Source organism: Suricata suricatta, chromosome 7, assembly GCF_006229205.1.
Source record: "Suricata suricatta isolate VVHF042 chromosome 7, meerkat_22Aug2017_6uvM2_HiC, whole genome shotgun sequence".
Lineage (NCBI taxonomy): Eukaryota > Metazoa > Chordata > Mammalia > Carnivora > Herpestidae > Suricata > Suricata suricatta.
The window spans coordinates 23982699-24004915 of NC_043706.1; the positions used below are offsets into that span (position 1 = coordinate 23982699).

At 38.3% G+C, this 22217-nt stretch overlaps 1 protein-coding gene across 12 annotated transcripts in view; it reads right to left on the reverse strand.

Moving 5' to 3' along the window:
* PRPF4B (pre-mRNA processing factor 4B) overlaps window positions 1–18384 on the reverse strand; it is a 37758-nt gene extending 19374 nt beyond the window's left edge. For all 12 annotated transcript variants that reach the window (XR_003910501.1, XR_003910498.1, XR_003910496.1 and 9 more), the window contains exons 1-5: window positions 18188–18384; window positions 9333–10529; window positions 6734–6910; window positions 3079–3234; window positions 1608–1689 (exon numbers count right to left, since the gene is read on the reverse strand). Coding sequence is in view for 2 of the 12 variants with exons in the window: in XM_029943721.1 (XP_029799581.1) it covers window positions 1608–1689; window positions 3079–3234; window positions 6734–6910; window positions 9333–10529; window positions 18188–18324 (1749 nt within the window). In the remaining 10 variants the exon portion in view is untranslated. The remainder of the gene's footprint in view (window positions 1–1607; window positions 1690–3078; window positions 3235–6733; window positions 6911–9332; window positions 10530–18187) is intronic.
* Between the last annotated feature and the right edge of the window lie 3833 nt (window positions 18385–22217).

Below are 22217 nucleotides of genomic sequence, written 5' to 3' on the forward strand. Positions count from 1 at the left end.
GGTGACAAAACCTGCCATGAACAGATGTGATGCTATTTGCAGTCTTATTTTTATCATCCCAGTGTGAAAAGAATATGTCTCACTGCAGAAAATACTACTGTGTTTGATAATGGGGTGCTGTTCCTAAAGCCCACTGATGGGGCTAAGTAATATACACAGATGCACCATATTACCTTTCTAAAATTCAAATAGTTCTGAGTTCTGAAGCACATCTGGCCCCAAGGGCTGGAGATAAGGGATTGTGGACCTGGGCAAGAACAAAAAAAGATTCAACCAAGTCTTTAGCCATTATGAGTTTAATAACAACAATTTCATCAGTGCCCCAGAAAGTAAGTTTCTCTAAAATTCCAGTTTTGCCCTACATCCTCTGATGATTCAAGTTTTTCCCTTTGCTTTGACACACCAGTGCATGACTTATAATTTGCTATGTATGTGTAAATGAGCGGGCAGGACTGTCCCTGCCTTTTGCCTGCTCTCCTTATAGCACCTAAACATTTTTCACTTCCTCCAGGATGTATTCTGAACTTCATTGCTCCTCTTCCCATTACTAGGAGAAAACTTCACACTTTACAGGGACTGCCATCCACAAAGGATCTAGTGGCCATGGCTTTAAGTCAGGATGGCCAAGGCGTAACTGACAATCTTCCAAGGCATGGGACCATATCATTAAATGACTATATAAAGACCTATGTATAACACCCTTTCCCCACCCCACTTTCTTAATCACCTAGCTCTAAACTACTCTTAAACTTATTTTGAGATGCTCCACATAAATAATCACATTTGCATTAAAAATGTGCTATTTTTTTAGACATTAAAATACACACACACACACACACACACCCCTCACTCAGTGAAAAGGGCACTTTTTTTGCTAAATGAAATTCCTCCAATTTATTCTATACTCACTTGTGAGGGTTTTCTTAAAAACAAACAAAAAAGAAGGGTGCCTGGGTGGCTCAGCTGGTTAAGCATCTGACTCTTGATTTTGGCTCAGGTCATGATCTCACAGTTTGTGATTTTCAGCCCCACGTTGTGATGATTCTCTCGCTCTGTCCCTTCCCTGTTCATGCTCTCTCAAAATAAATAAACTTTAAAAATAAATATTTTGGGGGGCACCTGGGTGGCTCAGTCAGTTAAGCGTCTGGCTTCGGCTCAGGTCATGATCTCACAGTTTGTGGGTTCGAGCCCCGCATCGGGCTCTGTGCTGACAGCTCAGATCCTGGAGCCTGCTTCTCATTCTGTATCTCCCTCTCTCTGACCCTCCCCTACTTGAGCTGTCTCTCTCTGTCTCTCAAAAATAAATAAAAATAAATAAATAAAATTTAAAAAAATAATAAAAATAAAGTATTTTTTAATAGAAAGCAAATTTCAAATTTTATGCCTTATAAAAGGTTTATATCAGAATCCTATCTATAACAAAACAGGACAACCATTTCAATTTTATTAAAAAACTATCATCTTTCCAAATCTCACGAAGATTTCACAGATACTCTTAAGATTTACTCAATTGCTGTTACCATCACTTCTTTAGAAATAAAAACCGTTTTACTAAAAGGGTAATTATTTCAGAAGGACTGCTCAAAATTTTACCAATAATCACATACCTGAACAATTGCCTGCCTCTGTATTCTTCTCTGTTCTATTAGGGCTTCTTCATCTTCTTCCTCTACATCGAAGTCTTCAAGGCTTAAAAAAAATTACACATATATACACATAATTAACTTTGAAAATCCTTAGAGATTCACACATAGTAACTGTTATACAAATTAAAAGTAAAAGCTGGAAAATGTAAGTAATCAGCTAATTCCACCGAAGTCTTAAGCCATCTACTCTCTTGTTTCTAAACTCTTAGTTGCCTGGTTTGGAATCCTACAAAGTAATTTAACTTTCTTGTGTCTCATTTTTCTCCTCACTTGTTTCATGGCACCAAACTAGGGGAAAAAATGAAAGATCCTTAAGTTCAAAAAAGTCACCCCTGGCTCTATCATGACCTCAGTATTACTAAAGTCATTTCACCTACCTAGCGTGTTTTAATCTTTACAGAACAAGAGGGTGAGCCACATCAGCAAACTAAACCTTTTCTGGGTCACAGAAAACTATGGATCTGCTCCTATAAAAAATGCACATGTAAATACCCACATACAGTCTGAAGGGGAATGTGGCTCTATCCCCTGACCCTGCCCTGACTGTTCCCAATTTCCTCCCAAAGAACTCCACGATCTTTATAATCTCTCCCAGCATAGCCTTTTCTATGATTTGCTGAATGCTCACTGCAGACGAGTTAGCAAAATGCATTCTCAAGGTTATCAGGATGTTCACTTAACCTTTACTTAACCTTCATTTAAGTTTCATATCACCAAGCTCTCATCGGGCTTTCTTGACCTTGGCCCTACTGACATTCTGACAGTTCTTCATTATGGAAGAGGCACTGTCCTATGCACTGGCAGATGATGAACAGTATCTCTGATCTCTAGCCACAAGCTGACAATCAAAAATAGCTTCCTTTAAATATTACCAACATGTCCCCGGAAAGGCAAATTACCCCCAGCTGCAAACTACTGCTCTAAATTAGTCTCATTTTTTTTTGAGATGTTCCATTATACAACTAAATTCACATTAAAAAAATTCCTCCATTAGACACTTTAGCATTTTCCACATGGCCATAGGCATATCTATCCACCATCAGATAGCCTCAACCATAAAAGTAGGTATCATTTGACACAAACTGAAAAGTTTAAATACCAGTACACCCCCCACCTCCACACCACTGTAAAACTAGTAATCAAGATTGGTAGGACTATCTAATACATCTCTTGTCTCTAATAAAAATACAGGGAAGACTCATGATAAAGTGATGCCCCAATATTCATTTTCAGCCCAAACTGAAGCCTCTAAATTCAGAAAACCATGACCTCTGCCACATAACCTATAAAATATGCACAGAAGATTAAATTTTAAGTTCAGGACCTAATGAATGGATTCACTTGCAATATCCAGGTGGAAAGGAAAGATTTCCAGGTCAAATAGTACTTGTCTAAACTGAAAAAAGGAAATTATGGGAAATTCCATTCTTACTTATCATCAGATGAAGATTCTTGTTCAACTTTCATTCCTTCAGAAAGACTTCCTTTAAATTTATCTTCTTTTACTTTGCTTCTGCTCCTACGTCTACGACCACCTCGTGATCGAGACCGCCTTCTCAAGCGTGACCTGCTCCTTCGGCCTCTGTCCCTATTTGGGTGGGTTGGGGGAATAAATAAATAAATAAATAAATCACACACACACACACACACACACACACACACTTTAAAGGTCAATTAAAGATGGGGAAGCTGTGGGTGTGTTAGGCAGGAGTATACAGGAACTTTCTGTACTTTTCAAAAGTTCAATTTTGCTGTGAACCTAAAACTGTTCTAAAAATAAAATCTTCTAAGAAGGTGCTAATTAAAAACTTAGAGTAAGATAACACACCAGAAAGACTGGGTTAATCAGTTTAATTGAAGATAACTAAAACACAGTTATTATTCTTACTGGACTGCAAAAGGACACAAAAAGAACTTGGGGGGCTATGGAAAAGGTGATTACATGACGATGTGTTTGTCAAAACTCTTAACTTTACACCAACAAAGATAATTTACCTTATGTAAATATGTTTCAGTAAACGAGATTTAAAAAGAGATCACTGTTAATAAGGCACAGAAAATATAAATGTGACAAGAATTCTAAGTCTAATTAATATGGCCCTCAGACATCTTTGTAAATGCACGCCTAAAAGTCTTGCCTCATGTTTAACAAAATTGATACTGTGGTTCGAGCATTAAAGGTGAAGTTTATGTTAGAAAGGTGCTATAGAACTCCAAAGAGAAAAGGCTGCTAAGTCTACAAAGAATTGGCAAACTCCCTGTTAATGTCACATCTGACTACCACGCTTATGTCGTATTTCTTAAGAAATCTTACTAAAAATGACATGAAAGGAACAATTAAAGAATGCGAAGAGCTATTAGGACAACAGAAATGTCAACAAAATCTTGATGTGCACATTAGACAAACGAGTAATAACAGATCAAATCTAAACATAAGCCTAAGAAGAACAGACACAGTAAACAAACAAGTAAATGCAGGCCACAAAACTCCAGAAAGCCTCAAGAATTGGGAGACACCACAGCCTGCCGGATGGATGTGGTGTGAGCTAAAAGCTAAAAACTGTTGAAAGCCTTTAGGAATAGCTGGCCTCTGTATATTCCACCTCCTTCCTGACTCAGTAGAAAATGCCAACCATTCCCCTTCACGTTCTGGCAGAAGACGTAAATTTTACGAGGTGCTGGTTATTATCAAAGCTGACCCAAGGTAGCAGGGAGGCACATTAGTGAAAATGGAAGGATTAGGGGAAAGTCTAACATTATGAAGAACCAGAACTCTACTGGCAGCCATGCCTATATTCTCCAGCAGATGAGAGAATTCTGGAAAATTGCTAGCCCAAAAGAGCTATAGAGTCAATGATATGCTAAGGAGATCACAATGAAGGGATACCCACTAATTCACAAATTCTACATTCTCAGAATGGAAGAAAGCGTCCATTCAGCTTTCTCAGTGGCTAAGTTTTAAATGAGAATAGGCAAAAGAAGGATCCAGCTGTTTGAGTTATGTCCTCAAATGGAAAAGTATGTAAATAAGCAGCAAAAGGATTCTGGGAAGAAACAAAGTATAGGTAAGAAAAGAAAACCATTAAGAACAAAAACTCCACAAAATAAACTCAGTATCATTTTTGATGTAAGAGAGGCTATTTCTATAAAACAAGTAAAATGGCAGAAAAAAATTAAACCTTCAACGAGTCATGGAAATAAAAATAAATATATATTAGCACAGGAAAAAATATAGAAAGGTAAAAAGGTAGAACAAGAAAATCTCCTAGACTAAAAGTAGAACAAAAGGACAAACATAAAAGATGAGTGTGTGTAGAGGGGGAAATCAGTGGAACAATATAGAAGATCCAACACAGGGATGGAAGAACACGACGGGCAAGAAAGAAAACAAAAACAAAAATTTCCCTGGATAGGTAGCCATAATCTTCCTGCTTTAAAGGGCCTATTTAAGGGGCACCTGGGTGGCTCAGTGGTCAAGCATCAGATTCATGATCTCACCATTTGGTCCGAGGCCCCAGTCGGGCTCCCACAGATAGCATGGAGTCTGCTAGGGATTCTCTTTCCCTCTTTCTCTGCCCCACCCCCCACACTTTCTCTCAAAAAATAAACTTAAAAAAAAGGAGGGTCTATTTAGTGCCCAGGAAACTGAAAGAAAAAAGCCATGTACCAAGGTACATTATGATGGAATTCCAGAATACAGGACATTATAAAAAGAGAGGGAGAGAAAAAAAAGCAAGTCCTATAAGGACCACCCAGGCATCAGAATAGGACTTCTCAACTTCTCAATACTGGAAACTAGAAATCAGTGGAATAACAATTTCAAAATTCTTAAGGGAAAAATAATTTCAACTTGGAATTCTATCCCTTAACAAATCAGCAGTGAAGACAAAAGCCTTTTCTTTTTTAAAGAGACAAAAGTCCCCCTAAATGTCCTTTCCATGCACTTTCCTTAGGAAGCTATTGTAAAGGCATTAACAAAGCAAGGAAGTAAAACATGAAGATGCTGGATACAGAAAAGGAAATCACAAAATAAGAGAGAAGCAAGGGACTGCCAAGACGACAGAAAAGGGAAAACAATTCCTACAATGATAACTGTTTAAGCAGGCCTATTAGTTTGGAGCTAAAAGCCCAGAAGCATTAGAAGGAAGGTCTCTTCTTGTCCCCTCCCCCAGCTCGTCTGCTCAGCAATGAGCAACAGGCACATGATCATAATGATTATAACAGGAAGCAAAGAGAAACATAATACAATTAGGTAGCAAAGTGGGAAGCCAGGGGGCGGGGATTAAAAAACAGTAATTGCCCAAAATAAGAAATCAATAGTTAATATGGTAATAACTTTAAAAAATTTTAACATACACAACCTTGGACAAAGCACTCTATTTCAGGGAATCCAGTATACAAAACTATTCAGAGATAACGTAAAGATATATCCACTAGTTGCAATATAAGCCTTTGGTATGCTGTCTTTTAAAACTGTTAAAAAATTGGCAAATGAAAGTCTACTTATGTTTAAAATATTTAACGCATGTATTTTAAATAGGATTCCGGATTTGTAAACATTTTGATCAAACAATTCACTACATGTGCTTTACACATAAGATGGTATCTATTATTGTGAATCAAACAAGTGTTTGCCCAGATTGTCTTTCACATCTACTGAGGTTATCATCTTAAAGTCACGTTCTAAGGGGACCAAACACAAGTTAATAGAAAAATAGAGAAATGCAATCATATAATGAACCAGAAACCAGGCTAATTACTTATTACCTTATGATCCTGTTCAAACAAAACAAAACGAACTCAGTAAGCATAACTCACATAGTATTATCTTAGAAACGAAGAAAAAAGCTTTCTCTTTAAAAGATTGAGTTTTTAATGAACACTGACTTACTTAAATTTGGAAAAAAGCTATATTAAAAATCAGTGTTGTGAAATATCACATGTTGAGAAAATGGGAACTAATGGGATCACAGCTACAATTTTTCACAGAGAAAAATGGTCTCTAAGAAAACCCACCAACTGAGCTAATATGAAGCTTCAGATGCACAGTTTAATAAATCAAAAGGACAATATATGTAACATTTTACCTTCTCCGAGGAGACCTGCTTCTTCTCCTGGGTGACCTACTTCGTCTGAGTGGGGAACGAGACCGCCTTCTAATGGGAGATCTACTTGCTCTTCTTCGGGTTGGAGACCACCTATTGATTGGGCTGGCATCTTTTGATCTTTCACGTCTACTGAGGATATCATCTCGAGGTCGTGTTCTTAAGGGACCAAATCCAAGTTACAGAAAATACATCAAATTAATTAACTTGTTTTGCACGTAAAGAACATCTTAAGAATGAGTGCACTAAAATAAAAGACAGTAAACAAAGATTAACAGGTTTTGGTAACAAAACAAATTCAGTGACAATCTGATGTTACGGTAGGCACACAGTAAAAATAGTCTACTTCCTGTGGCCTCACAACTTAAAGAATTATGATTATTCACATTATTAAAGTCACTGATTCTAATTCCAAATAAACAACTCAAATACAACTTGCCAAAGTGAGTTATCAGTATTCCATTTCCTTAGTTTGAAGACAGTTTCTAAATTTTGACACTTTTTCAACATAGAATCTTTTTAAAAATATATTACATATAATAGCATCTCACAATCAATGTTAACTTTCAAACAGAGGAAATATAAGTAAGAGTTTAGAGAAAGGGACAGTCCAACTAGTAACGGAAATACATATTGGTATAACTTTCCTGGGAAGACATTTGGCAGTAACTTCCTAAAATGTAAATGTACATTACCTTAGACTTTGCAACTCCGTTTCTATAAATCTATTCTACAAAGAACCTTCACACATAAACAGACATCGTTGCATACAATCGTGAAAAACTAAAGCCAACCAAAATTTCCATGTTTCAGTAAGGGGATTATTAGCGGTGACCCTCGAACATGGGTTTGAACTCCACAGGTCCACTTATGCGTAGATTTTTTACAGCACAGTACTATTAGTGTACTTACTCATCCTTATGATTTTACCTCTAACTTACTTTAAGAACACAATATACAATACATAAAACATACAAAATATGTCAATTGGCTTCAATTATTGGAAAGGCTTCCAGTTATCAGTAGGCTATTAGTAATAAGTTTGTGAGAGTCAAAAGTTACATGCGCATTTCTGACTCTGTGTGGGATTGGCGCCTCTAACCCAGTGTTGATCCAGGGTCAATTGCATTATGGCATATCTATGCAGTGAAATATTCTGTTATATAAAGACTTAAAAAAGATCTTTATTGTCATAAAAATGTTTCATGAAAAGAATCACCGCTCACATCAATGGAGGACTCCACTTTTGTAAGAAAGAACATTCACAGAATTCTGTGTGCATAAAAAAAGGGCTAGAAGGACATTCTCCTGTAAAGGGAGAATTTACAGATATCTAAATTTCTCTTGAATTAGTATCTTTTCTGTAATTAAAAGAAAATTTTGTTTCAAATATTCAACTCTAGTCCTTTATCAACTGCTCAGAATTTTTTTTCAAATGGAAAGAGACAAGGATCATTTGGAAACACTTTAGAAGGCATAATCAGCAACACTAACAGCTATCTCAATTTAGAAAGCTAAAGAAGGGGGCCACTTAATTACAATGTCACTTAGAAAAATCAAGAGTATTTATTTCCTAAGATACAGCACTTTGAAAACAGCATTTTAAAAATTTTTCAGAAAACCATTTAAACTTCAAAATCAGCTTGTCCAACATTCTTTTAATCTAAACTTGGTTGATAACTTAATTATTAAAGATACTAAAAAAGTTTCTGAAGTAGTTTAGACTAGTCTAAACAACCCCCATCCACTCTGCCAAAATCTTTCAGGTGCCTAAATTACCTGTTAGGTCTATGATCCTAGGTAAATTAAATAATCTCGCAATGTACAGTCTCATTTAGAAATGGAGTATTAAGAGTTACTCCACTTTATGAGAAGAGATAATCATGACGATTTATGAGAAAAAATCTGATGGGCCGAAAGTACTATACAAATATGAATTATTTTCATTATTATTAAGAAAAAAAAAATTTCTTACGCTATTCTTCCTTAAATTAAAAGGTACTATTATTTAAACATTGAAATTATAAGTATATGAATTAGTAAGAGAAAAAATGTCCACTTTCAATTTAATTTTACATTGGGGGCCAAAAAATTTGGTAGTTCCAATTTATACTGTCAGAATTCAAAATCATGCCAACCCAAGAGAATGGCTACATCATAATGCTTAAACAGATACCTCCTTTTTTAAATAAAATTTGAAGCCTATACTAACGAAGTAATAATCCTTGCTCTAGAAATTCCCCTCACTTCCCATAAATGGGTACACCAGATTTATCAGCCAAATTATTTGGATTTAAAGGAGTGGTTCTGCAAATTAGATATTAAATTAGGAACTTGAAAAAATGGACTGCCAATTTTTCAATTCAATATTTTTAATATTACAATTCAATAGCTCTGTATTTTTAAATCCCATAGTCAAGATATTTGCTAACCAAAGTACAAACATTAATATAATTAGTTGACAAGATCTACATAAAGCTATATTAACCCTACCTCATTTTTTATTGTTGACAACTTCTAGTTTCTCCTTTTAAAAATCTGATGAATCAGTAAAAAGCATTAACATTTTGAAAAAAGTTACCTTGGAGAAGAGAGTCGTCTCCTTTCTGGTTCTCTTCGTTTTCTTTCCAAGGATCTGCTCTTGGCTCTTCTACCAGGAGACAGAGTTCGGGAAGGTGATTTGCTCTGTTTAGACCTCCTATCATTTACCAGTGGAGATCTACTTCTTCTTGACTTATCACGCTGTTTTGGAGACAAACTTCTTCTTTTAGGACTTCGACCAGGTCTTCTACTGGGTGACCTGTTTTCTTTCCCAGAAGAAGCATCTTTAGATGGAGATTTAATTGGCTTCTTTTCTTTTTCTGTTTCAGACCGTTTTGATTTTCTCTCTTTGGATCGTGATCTTCTGTCTTTGGATTTACCTCTTAAATCAACTGGGGATCTGGATTTTTTGCCTCGATCACGACTTCTACTTTCATTTATAATTGGGGATTTTTTCCTGTCTTTTGACCTTTTATCCTCAGTTTTAACCTTGTCATCAGCAGGAGATCTGGCCTTCCCAATTTTCTCTTGAGATCGCCTTCTAAGGGTTGGGGATTTTGATTTCCTTGCTTGATCTTGAGATTTACTTCTTTTGGATGGACTTTTGGACTTTTTCCTCTCCTTTGATTTGCTCCTAGTCGTCTTCTCTTTAACTATTTCAACACCTCCCTTAGTTTTCTTTTTATCAGACCTATGTCTAGTCCGTTCTTTGGATCTGCTTTTACTTCGCTTTTTCGTACTATTTTTATTGTCCATAAGTTCAAGTTTCCCCTTTGTACTTGATGATCTGGTAGTAGACCTATTTCCATTTCTTGCCTTTTCATGAATCTCCCCTTCTTCTTCAGAGCCAGACTCATAACCTTGTAATATGAGCCCCATCCCAGACTGGACCTTCCCTTCCATTAACTCATTATCAAGTTCAGCTTTAATCAAGGCTCTCTGTTTTTCCAAGTCTTCCAACAAAGCTAAATCATCAAGTTTAGTTCTTTTTGCTGGAGACATACCTTCTTTGTCAGAGGCATCAATGACCTCTTTTCTTTTGTGTTTCTTATGTTTATGCTTATGTTTATGTTTTTTATCCTTATCTTCTTCTGAGGAATGTTTATGTTTCTTATGTTTACTTCTGTGTTTATGCTTCTTTTTTTTGTGACGACTGTGCTTATTTTGAGATTGGTCTTCTGATACTTCCCCATTTTCTTCATTTACGCTCTTCTCGGAATTATCAGCATCTTCCATCCTATAAATGTACCAAGCACATTTCAAAATTCTATCATTTATGACGATTTGGTCACAGCAAAATAATGATATAATAATATGATACCGAAAGTCAATCAAATATTTTCGACAGCTTCAAACATTTCAAAATAAATTGCAAAAATAGTGGTTTAGCTTTATTTCTAATGGTTGAACTCAAATACATAGAAGAAATACACAATGAGGGAGGATAAATAACTACACTGAATAGAAAAAGAAAATCCAAAACAGGTACAGTAAAATGTTAATATTGCTTTAAACAGTCACTTAGTAACTTGTTTTTAAACAAGAATTCTCCACATAGACTTAACACCAAAGGCACCCCTCCCATTTTCTTTTTCCATAAAACACTGACATACATTGGGAGACTGGTCACTTTCTCCACTTTAAATTTTTTTTTAATGTTTTATTTATTTTTGAGAGACAGAGCATGAGCAGAGGAAAGGCAGAGAGAGGCGGAGACACAGAAAATGAAGCAGGCTCCAGACTCTGAAATGTCAGCACAGAGACCAATGCGGGGCTCGAACTCACAAACCACGAGACCATGCCCTGAGCCGAAGTCAGCCGCTTAACTGACTGAGCCACCCAGGTGCCCCTCTTTCTCCACTTTAAATTGAGAACAATACTTTCAGTCTCTGGTCGTCAATGAGCAACCATGTGGTATTAGACTGAAACACATCAAAGGGTCTTCTACAGGTGGACAGTCCAATACAGCAACAGCCTATGGTTTCAACCAATATTTTTTCACTGGGCTATTTAATCTCTATATTTCAAATGAAAGATTAGTTTCCCAAAACATGCTCATATTGATAGGTACCATGCAAAAAATAAACGAACAAACATACATTTAATTACATCAAGGGGGTAGCTTTTGTGTTTAAATGTTTGGGCTATGCTTAGTTTATGATGCTAAATTATTCTGCGAAATCCTTGCTGTTGTTAATCCCAGGTTAAACACAATGGCATTATTTACCTTTCCCTTTAAAATCATTCCATACTAAAACATCACGCCTCAGAATATCAAATACCAAAAGATCAAGTCATCTGGATTTAGAACATCACACTATTTTTGTAGGAAGATACAAATTATTTTGTACAAATCCTCCATATTATGTACTGCTGTACTTTTAGTAAAATTATCATGCCAAAGAACTAAGGAATTCAATTTCTTTTAGTATTTTTAAAAATCACTACACTTGATATAGGCATTAAGAAAGGTAGCAGGAAAACAAAGATGTACAAGACCAGTATCTCCTACTCTCATGGAAATTACAGTCCGGTGGAAAAGAAAGTCACATGAAATACTGAAAGAAGGCAATGATAAAGACATAAATAAGGGCATTATGGGAACGCTGAAGGATCACCTAAAACAACTTTAAAAATGGTCCAGATCATAGAAAAACCCAAGCTATGTGTTAAGCAAGGACTTTGAGAGGAGAGAAGGAATGTTTATTTAAAAGTTACATGAATTATAAAATAAAAGCTGAGTAACATAATCCTAAATAATGAGTAAGAAATTAACACGAGAAAAGAGTCTTTTAGAAAGAAAAAAGGTGACAAAAAGCACAACTATAAATAGCAAACCAGAAGCAGATGGGTGTTGCCAAAGCATCAAAACTTGTGAAGAAACTAGTCTAAAGGTTAAAATCTCAATGAACCAATTCCAGGAGATGAAGAGCTACTACACAAGATTCTGGGAGTGAGTGGGTGAGATACAGTTAGAGGTAACTGGGATCAGAGGCCCAGGAACTGCAAGAGGAGGTTGCCAGACAGGTGGTCTGTAAGGACACTGCCATTCGGGAGGAGTTGGGATGCAAGTCTGGTCCTCTAGCCAGGTCTCAGTCTTCAGTAAACTTGAAAAGGCTAGAGGAGGGAGGGGACCCACCAGAAGTATGCTGGGAAAGTTACTAGTTGACAACAATGAGGGGATGTAGAGAACATGAAGAACATATAACCACCACATAGCAAGAACTTTAAATTTTTGTCAGATTGCCAATCTCCATTTTGGTACTGTGGAATGTGAGAAAGAAGAAAGTGCTGAAGAGAGCTGCAGAGAAAACTATCTTTGAGTTGAGAGGTTTTAGTTTGGACTGAACTCTCTAACGGGATATGAGAAAACAATAAATACAGCAGAGTTCTCTGGATCATCAAATTTTCTCAAAGACTTGGAAAAAGAAAGTATAATATCTTTATGTTAAAAAAACAATATGGTTCTATTATGGGTAGGGGGAAATCACAAACTTAAATAGAAGATACAAAGAATTTCAACTGTGTTCCTTGTACAGACCATACCCTCATATAGGTAACCACATCCCTTCCCCTGAAATCTCCCATCGCACAACCTAGAAGTGGTCTTTTTTCCTGAAATTTGACTTACGGGGGGCAAATTTTAGAAAAACTGAATTAGACTAAATCAAGATACGGAGAAGGTATGGAGAACCTGTTTAAAGATTGCAAATGATTTTCAGGTATACCAAATTTCCGTGCCCAAAGTACAAAATTCTAGTCAAGAAGTTAAAACTGAAAACTATCTAAAGACCCTCTAAGGTGTCTTTGGGAGCCAGTCTCCAGAGCCAGACTATCTGGGTTCAAATCCTGGTCTGAATGCCTACTAGTTGTGTGGCATTAGGCAAATTTTAAGTTCTCTCTGGCCTGCAGGCACCTTATCTACAAAACAGAGAAAATATTCCCTACCTCAAAGTAAGCTGTGAGGAGTGCATGGGTTAACAGATGTTATCAAGGATCTTAATAGTGCCCCAAAAGTAAGAGATTATTCTTTACAGACTGGATAAATCTATTTACTCACCATGACACTGGGGAGCTGTCAGGGCTGATACTAAGAATGCTGAGTTTGTATATAAAAGGCTACCACACAAAGCACTGAAAAAATATAGTCTCAGTCTTCATGACAGAGGAGATTTTAAGTTACAAGGAAATTTAATGGTCTTGCCTTCAGTCACACATATAACAAGCTAGTGAGAAGGCTGGTATTACATTCCAAGTCAGTCAAGAGCTCTTCCAATTGATCGAAGATGGTTTTAAAATGTCAGATCATATCCCTACTCTGTATGAAACTTGATTACCGCTTCCTATCTTATTCAGGGTAAAAACCAAAATTGCTTATAAAGCCCCATACTATGTGCCCAACCAATCCAACGCTTTGATCCTACTTTCCTACCACACTCACTGTGCTTCACCCACACTGCTCTCCTTGAACAACAGGTACACCCCTACCTCGGGTCCTTGGTACTTGTTGTACTTGCTGTTTCTCCACCTGGAATGCTTTCCCCAGATGCATACATTGCTGGTTCTTTTGCCTACCTCAGGCCTTTGCTCAAATTCCTTTCTCAGTCAAGTTTTCCTCACCAGTTCATTTTAATCACAACCCTCACTCTACCACACACATATTCCTCTCCTCTTATTTTTTCCTCTGAAGAAATCTGCCACAAAATTTTTGTCTCTATCATAACACAAGTCTTATGAGAGCAGAATTTTAATCTGTTTAGTTCATTACACTATCCCTAAGGCCTAGTAAACTGTCTAACCTATATAAGCATATATTCAGTAAGTAATTTGTGTCAATGAAATGATTTACATAGAATAAAACATAAAAATTGTATTCATTGGACTACAGTTGAGTTTATAGTGGCTATACTACACTCATCTCTTAACAGGAACCAGTTTGGTTTGATCTCCAGTGCCTCACACAGTGCACAAACCTATCTGGTGAATGCAGTAACTCAAAATGACTTAAATCTAATCATCTCCCTCCCCAGGAAAAATCTACCTTTTGAACACTTTTCAAATGCTTTCTACGAGTTACAAGTTTCCAAGTAGTTTCAAATCAAAATTCTCAAGAGTTTACCCACAAAGGAAGTAATTTCCTTCCAAAGTAAACCTAGCTTCTAAAGCTTTTGAGAATTGGAAGCTATATTATGATGCCCAATGTCTGTTAAGAGTTACTCCCATGAGGCACATATACCCCAATACTCAGCAGCACTTTCAACAATAGCCAAATCATGGAAAGAGCCTAAATGTCCATCACCTGGTGAATGGATCAAGATGTGATATACATACACAATGGAGTACTACATGGCAATGAGAAAGAACGAAATATGGCCATTTGTAGCAAAATGGATGGACCTAGAGAGAGTCATGCTATGCGAAATAAGTCAGGCAGAGAGGGACAGACACCGTATGATGTCACTCATAGGTCTAACAGGAGAAACCTAACAGAGGGCCACAGGAAGAGGAGCGGGGGGAAAGAGTTGGGGAGAGGGAGTGAAGCAAATCATGAGAGACCTCTGAATGCTGAGAACAAACTGAGGGCTGAAGAAGGGGGAGGGAAAAGGGGGTGATGGTCATGGAGGGGGGCACTTGTGGGGAAGAGCACTGGGTGTTATATGGAAACCAACTTGGTAATAAACTATTAGTTAAAAAAAAAATTACTCCCATGAGTGATCCTTGTTTCTAATGTAACTTAATGACTGTTACCTCAAGAAATAATGACTACATTACTGATAAAAATGCGGTAAGCACCTTACGGTCTACTAATTTGACCTTAATAATTCTAGAGTTCACCCCTACAATAGGGTTAGCAGACCTTTACACCCTCCTCAGTTGCTCTCTCAATGCAAATTCCATAGAAAATACCAACTGAAGTCTGATTAGGTAAATCAGGAAAACCTGAACTCAATGAGTCAAAGGCATATTACATATAACGAGCTTGTGCTAAGGCAACTAATTTAGGTTCATCATCAACAACTTCTACAACTTTAGAGAAAGGTTACCTTGATAAGAAATGATAATCTTTTTGCATAGTTTATATTTATAATAAATACAGGTATATAACTCCCACATATGTTAATTCACGTTTTGCAGTTTACACATTTAGCAGGTATATGTTTAAACCAACACAATCTACAATTATTTCTCATATTCATTCAGAATTGAGTAACATCCTTCAAATCACATTATTTGGAAACAAAGCTGAATTTGAAGTGAAGACTATAGGGGAGTGTTTAACAGTATTTATTCATTTATTTTGTTAAATACAATGTACAAGTTTCATCCTTCAAACAAGGGTCTCTAGGCATCTGGCACAAAGAACACAGCAATGAAACAACTTTAAAGTTTAAAATAAAGACTAATTACAAACCACTAGGGTTATTTTAATTTCTTCTTTCAAAAATTTTTTAACAAGAATGCTTCCCTAATGACATCTTATTTGGGAGGCATTCAATTAATGCTTTGGAAACAGAATGGAGAGCAAAGTGAATGCCATTACTTCTTTACAAAGAAAGTAATTTAAGCCTGGTTCTCTGATAAGTTAAAACTACTTTAACACACTATTAATGTAGACGTAAAAAATAAGCATGGATTCGAAAGCCCAAGTCGTCTTAAATTGAACTCCTCCGCCTCTCCCTTTCCAAATCGGGTGTGGAAAATTAAGCTTCAAACAATTATAACTGCCACAGCAAAATATGGACCTTTTGGGGACAATGGAAATAAAAAATGATTTCAAACCCTGAGGATACTTTTAAAAGGAACCAAAACGTATAGTGCGTGACCAGACAGTACAATAGTTAGAAGCAGGGCTCTAGAATCAGACTTCCTGGGTTTAAATCCTGGGTCTGTCACTTAGCGTGACCCTGGCCAAATAAACTTAATTTCTCTGTGCTTTAGTTTCATCATCTGCAAAATATAGGAAAAAACAGTATCTACTTCCAAAGGGTTGATATAATGATAAAATATTTGTTCAGTACTTTGAACAGTACCTGGTACTTGGTAAGTGCAAATAAGTGAATGCAGATAAAAATTTAAATGTTTAAAACCATCAAAGAGGCTTAGCTAAAGAGATGGGCAAACGTAAAAGCCATTAAAAAGCCTTCAGGGAACTTAAAAACTATTTTTTACATTTATTTCTTCTCAAATGTTCCACTTTGAATAGAGTCCATACAATTGTAAACTACTCAGTATCCTCTGAAGAACCATGAAGATGTTATATTCCAGCATTCACTATGAGCAGCATACACAGTTCTTGCTTTCATGCCAAATTTATTTTCTTTGTCAAACGTTTAAAAATACATGGGACACTTACAGAGCAAATACTCCATTTATATCAGGAGTTCTGTGCGGAAGGGATGTGGAATTAAGGATTATTTCAGTGGCATTCATATTGCAGGGGCTAAATAGATATTATTAAGACGAGTATTTGAATATGCATAGAAAATACCGCTCAAGCCCTCGTCAAAATGAATCTGGATGGTTCCCTGAAATCAAACAAATGGACATAATACTAAAGAACTTTAAAGAGATTGCTAAAAAAAACAACTGTATGTCATTTGTACTATCATGACATAAATACTGTAACTGTGCCATACTGTGAACCCTGTGAGAAACAAAGAGACAAAGTCTAGTTAAAACTTAGAACCCATTTGCTCTAAGTCAAAATTGTGAAAATAATAAAGCAGCTTTCCAAAGCCCTTAATGCAAAGCTCAGTATAATTCTGAATTAAGCAAATGACTGAGGAGTCCAGAACTGGATGCATGGCAATGACGTGTTGGGCTGGCTGGTAGTAAAAATTTCTCCTCTCAGTCTCTAGCTGCTGGGAGACTGTATCTACCCCTTTCCTAAGATGAATTAAAAAAAAAAAAAAAGTCAGATAATGCTGATGCACAAAACGGTCGCTATATGAATACCGTTTTAAATCTATTTTCTTTTAGGTTCTTGAGTTTTCTTAGCATGAACAGGGTAACAAAATACTGCTTTTAAGCAACGATCAGACTTTGCAGCACATATAAGTTACATTTTCACTCGGCCGCATCGGTTCTTACGTTACCTTAATTACAGACATAAAGTGCTTGGGTTTGGAAAGAACTATTTCTTCCACTCATACTCCCAAAGAAGCTCTATAAACTCAGGCCAAAAATGTCAGGCCTCAAAACCAAGGGCTTGATCTTACTTTGCCTCAAGTTTGCAAGTTGGCAAATAAGCTGCCACTTGGCAGAAGGAAATGTGTGTGTGTTTGTGTGTGTGTGTACATACACACATCGAGTGATGCCAGGTTGAGAGCACAGGGGTGGGGAGACGAAGCACCCCGCTATTACATAGATCTGGGAGAGTCAGAGAAGGTGGTCCTAGCATCCCCTCCTCTCTGCGTTCAGGTCCTGACACTAGTGGCAGGACGACGGCAGGTTACCGCATGCAGAGGACAAGTCTTATGGCTTGCCTCTCTCCCGCCACTGCTTCCCGGGTGCCAACACTGACGTCGCTCAGTGCTGGAGCCAGGGAACTCCGCTGGGTCCCCGCGGGAGGAATAGGAAGGCGCGACCGCACAGTCGCCCTCACGCACGGGACCTGTAGAGGCCGCTCGCGCGTACGCCTCCCAGGGCAACGACGCGCGGCAGGCCGCGGTCGCCTCCGAGCCAAGAGTCGCGGCCTCCGGGAAAGCGAAGCTCGAAGGCCGCCCGTCTGCCCCCCACGCCTCCCGCCCCACAACGTATCGCGCGGGGAAAAGCAAAGTTTGGCTTTCGCCGTTAGGCCTGAACTTTCCCGCCAGCCTGTGCAGGTCTCCGCCGTTTCCCACTCGGCAGTCTCCTGGGCTCCGGCCTTCCGCACCGCTCACAGAGACTACTCACTCGGGCTGTTCCCGCAGCGACAGAGTCTCCGCGGCGGCCATCTTGAACTTCCTGACTTCTCGGCGGCGGTGGCGGCGGCTTCCCGGACGGTGGAAGCTAGTGGAAGTGGAGGAAGAGGGAGCAGAGCCGTCGCGCATGTGCTAACCGCGTAGGGAACCGTGGAGCTCTGAGTCCGCTCTAAGAATCCGGATATAAAAGTGCATCCGGGGACAGGGCGCACGAGCGCCATGACGCAACTTCCGGAACGGGGGTTGGGCGTGAGGAAGTATAGGCAGCACCTGCTAGGGGTTTAGTGCCTAGTGACTCGGGCTTTCCTGGTAGGTAGTGTTAGCGCCGAGCATTTGGCTCTGGAAATTGGCAAGGGAAGGGACCAGAGTGAGTGGGATATCGGTATTTTTTGTGCGGTTCCGAGAACTGGTTTCACGGTGGGGCCCACAAATTGAGTTAATTCTCAAACTAGGGCAAACAATATGATTTGGCTGCGGGGCTGCGTTGAAGGCATAATAAATACTTTTTTATTGAGTAGATAACCCAATCTGAAGTGGTATTAAAGGAGAATTCGTAGAAAGACATTTTGAGAATACTGGGAAGTTAGGGCTGTATTTAGAACGCAATGTCTTTTAATATGGAATTATCAATTGTTAGATTTATTTGAAACGTCTGACTTCCTTTCAGCTTTTGCTGAGTTCAGGAGTAACGATTCAGGAGTCGTTAGGTTTGCTGGTTCAGTAATATTTTTGGTCCAAATCACTTAATGTGATTTTGTCTTTCTGTAATAATGAATTCTACAGTAATGGGATTAAAAGATGTTTTATGAGAAAATAGGTACTGGCTCTTGGAGAGCTTTTAATACCAAGTAGGTTTTATATTCTCTCTCAAAAATATCTGTATACTCTGATACCTGAAATCAGATGATGATCGCTTTCATTCTTTCTGGATTTGGTTTAACCATAGAAATTTGGGCTCATACTATCTGGCTTGTTACATATATATCATGGTTTTCGAGGTGAAGATTCACAAACATTCGTGAATGAGTCCTTCGTTGGTTGACTCCTAAACGTGCTTAAAATGTTCAGTGTTTTACCTTCATGGATTCTATTAATATGGAACACTGATCCTTGGGTAATTACTGATTTTTGTGGATTCTCTCTCCTCCCCAACTCCACTGTAGCATTTCTTTTTATGGTCCTTAATTTTACTGTTTTCTTTGTGAAGGATTTTTCTCGTTCCTAACAATGACATTCAGGTATGATAACTTGGAAGGCTTTCAGAGCAAAAAAGGTTTCAGAAATATGTTAAGGATGGTTTCTATCTTAAACCATAGGTCTATGGGATTTCAGAGTCTTTTCAAAACTAGTATGAATTCAGCCTTATATTTAGGGTTTATTCTTTGCCCCACTCCACATGAAGGCAAGGCCATGTGTCATTATATCCAGATAGGCTCAAATGTTACACATACATACACTTATGTTCATTTATTTTAATAAGTGTATGTATGTGTAAACCTATTAGATTTCTTCTTGGAAATAAGTGCAAACCTGTAAGGAATCTTTTCTTGGAAATAAAGTAGAATATACTTTAAGGCTAAAGAAGCCTAGCACACTGGCACTAGAAGGTAAAGTAACTTGCTTATGATGACTCAGTTCCTAAGTGCCAAACCAGGGTATGAAATGAAATCTAACTCGCAAGTTTGTGTTCTATCCTTCTTACTCTGCTACTTCCAACAGAAATGTCATTTTAGTATCTATTTATGGAATACCCACCGACACAGCTCTTTGATATTCAAATGTTTCGATTTAAAGGTAATGGTGAAAATGAAAAATGAAGGAGGGGTCCCTTTAAAACAGAAAAAATAAAGGTAATGGAAAGAGCACTGGATTGCCATCCAGATACACCTTATTTTCTCTGGGTTCAGAGGCTGTAGTCTCTTCCTTGTTGCTGAGTAGAAGAGAGCTCACAAGCTAATTTCAGTTTCCTCAACCATATCTCCGTGGTCCCCTCTGCTCTACGAGTCTAAAAAATTTCTATGTGTGTATAGTTGACATACAATGTTACATTAGCTTCAAACGTAAAACATAGTAATTTGACAATTTAATATACATTACCTGTGCTAGCCATGCCTTATGAGTTGTGGGTAATAGGCAGAAAAGACTCTAAATTGTTCAGGTTTGAAGCCACATTATGACTGGCTTAGGTTTAGACTTGGACAAACCCTTACCTTTTTGTTGTTGTTGTTGTTTGGTTTTTAAAGCATAGTAAAAAGAAGGGGGGGGGGAAGCTTCAGGAAATGATAATGGCAAATTTTCATTAAGATATTTCTCACCAATTCACTTGCACCGTTTAGATCGTACTAGGAGGGATTTGTCAAAGACTCCCCCAAAGTTGTGTTGCAGTTTTGGAAGAACGGGGTTTAGGGAAGGCAGAGTTAAAAATAAAGCAAACATTACTTATTACTTTAATAACTCAGTAAACGTTTAGTAAGAGAAACTTAAACCCAACTTTTCACTCTTGCGGCTTTTTCTCCCAGAATACGAGAAGCTCTGCATTTTAGATTCACAGGCAACTCTAGACCTAGCCCGCGCGAAACGGACGGCACTGCAGCTGAACCCGCCCGCCGGAAGTCCCTGAAGAGGCGGGGCTTCCGCGAGCACGCGCTTCCCGACTGAGGGCGCTCTGCCGGCGCGTCCAGGGAGGTGCGTGCGTGCGTCCGTGCGTGTGTGCGTGCGTCAGGGGCAAGGAGCGGGCGTTCCTGGGGTGGCCGCTGTCTGCGGTATGACGCCGACCCTGCCCGGTAGCTGCGGATGTAGGGTGAGAGCTGCTGACTTCTGGTTGGTGCCTTCGCGCCGCGCCGCCTAGCTACTGGGTCCTCCCTACGGCCCCGAGTCTGCGCTTTTTGGCTTCGGTCAGCCTCGCCGCTCTTTCGGCTTTTACCTACAGGGCGCTTTTCCCGAGGCGCCCGTCCGGCCCTGCTTGTACTGACTGAGTAGGTCCGAGAAACCGCGTCCTGGGGCCCCAGGGACCTGGCCTCGCCCTGTCCCGCGTCCCTGACAACACTTTGTTAAGGCTCATGGAGGCCAATTTCAAAAAGCAGAGGGCGACTTCGTTTTGCCAAGAGAGCGTAAAACCCACAGCGCTGGGCGCCTTACTACCAAAAACGTTTACTGGCCCTGAGACAAGGTTTTGAGAACAAGCCTGCGTCTTTGACTTTTTTTTTTTAATCGTCTTTGCTTTCTTTTAAGTATTATTAGTTTCGTGCAAGAAACACAATCCAGAGATAGTTCGGAAGTGCATTTGAATTACGTTCTTCCTGTGGAGAGATTATGATGTTTGGCCCATTTAAACTACACGGGCAGCAGTCCCGATAAGCTCTAAATAGGTTCATTTTAACGTAGGCTACAAACAAAATCAAGGTAACATAATCCAGTTGCCAGGTGTCAATTATAAGAATGTAGATCACCTTTTAAAGAATAAGTTTTACCCAGTTTAAATCTAGACTTGGGAACTGTAGTTGGGAAGACACTGGAGGCTGAGGTTTTCTTTTATTACAAAACAAAAACTTTTGTTCCATGAAATTTGGGGGTTTTCTTGTTATATTAAAAGCAATTCTGATGCATTCACAAAAATCTGGAAAATACAAGTAGCAAAAGAAAACAAAACTGTCTGAGTTATATTGCCCAAACTGAAGCAATATTAATGTATTGGCTTATTTTGACCTATTTCTGTATGAAATATTAAATTTTTTGTACTTATAAGTAAATGTGATGGTTGCTTTTTTCATGTAACATATCCATATATTCTACATAATTCTAGTTTCAGCAAACATTTTTACATGATGTCCTTTTATTTTCCCCCACTTACTGGATGTCTATGTCATTTCAGTTTTGCACTATTTGTATATGCCTATGATGAAGCCACATTTACAATAGTATTTGGAACATGACCATTCAAGGAACATAAATCTGGGCTTCCCTACTCTGCCACTTCCAGCAACTTATTTAACCTTTCTGAGCCTCATTTTACACATCCGTAA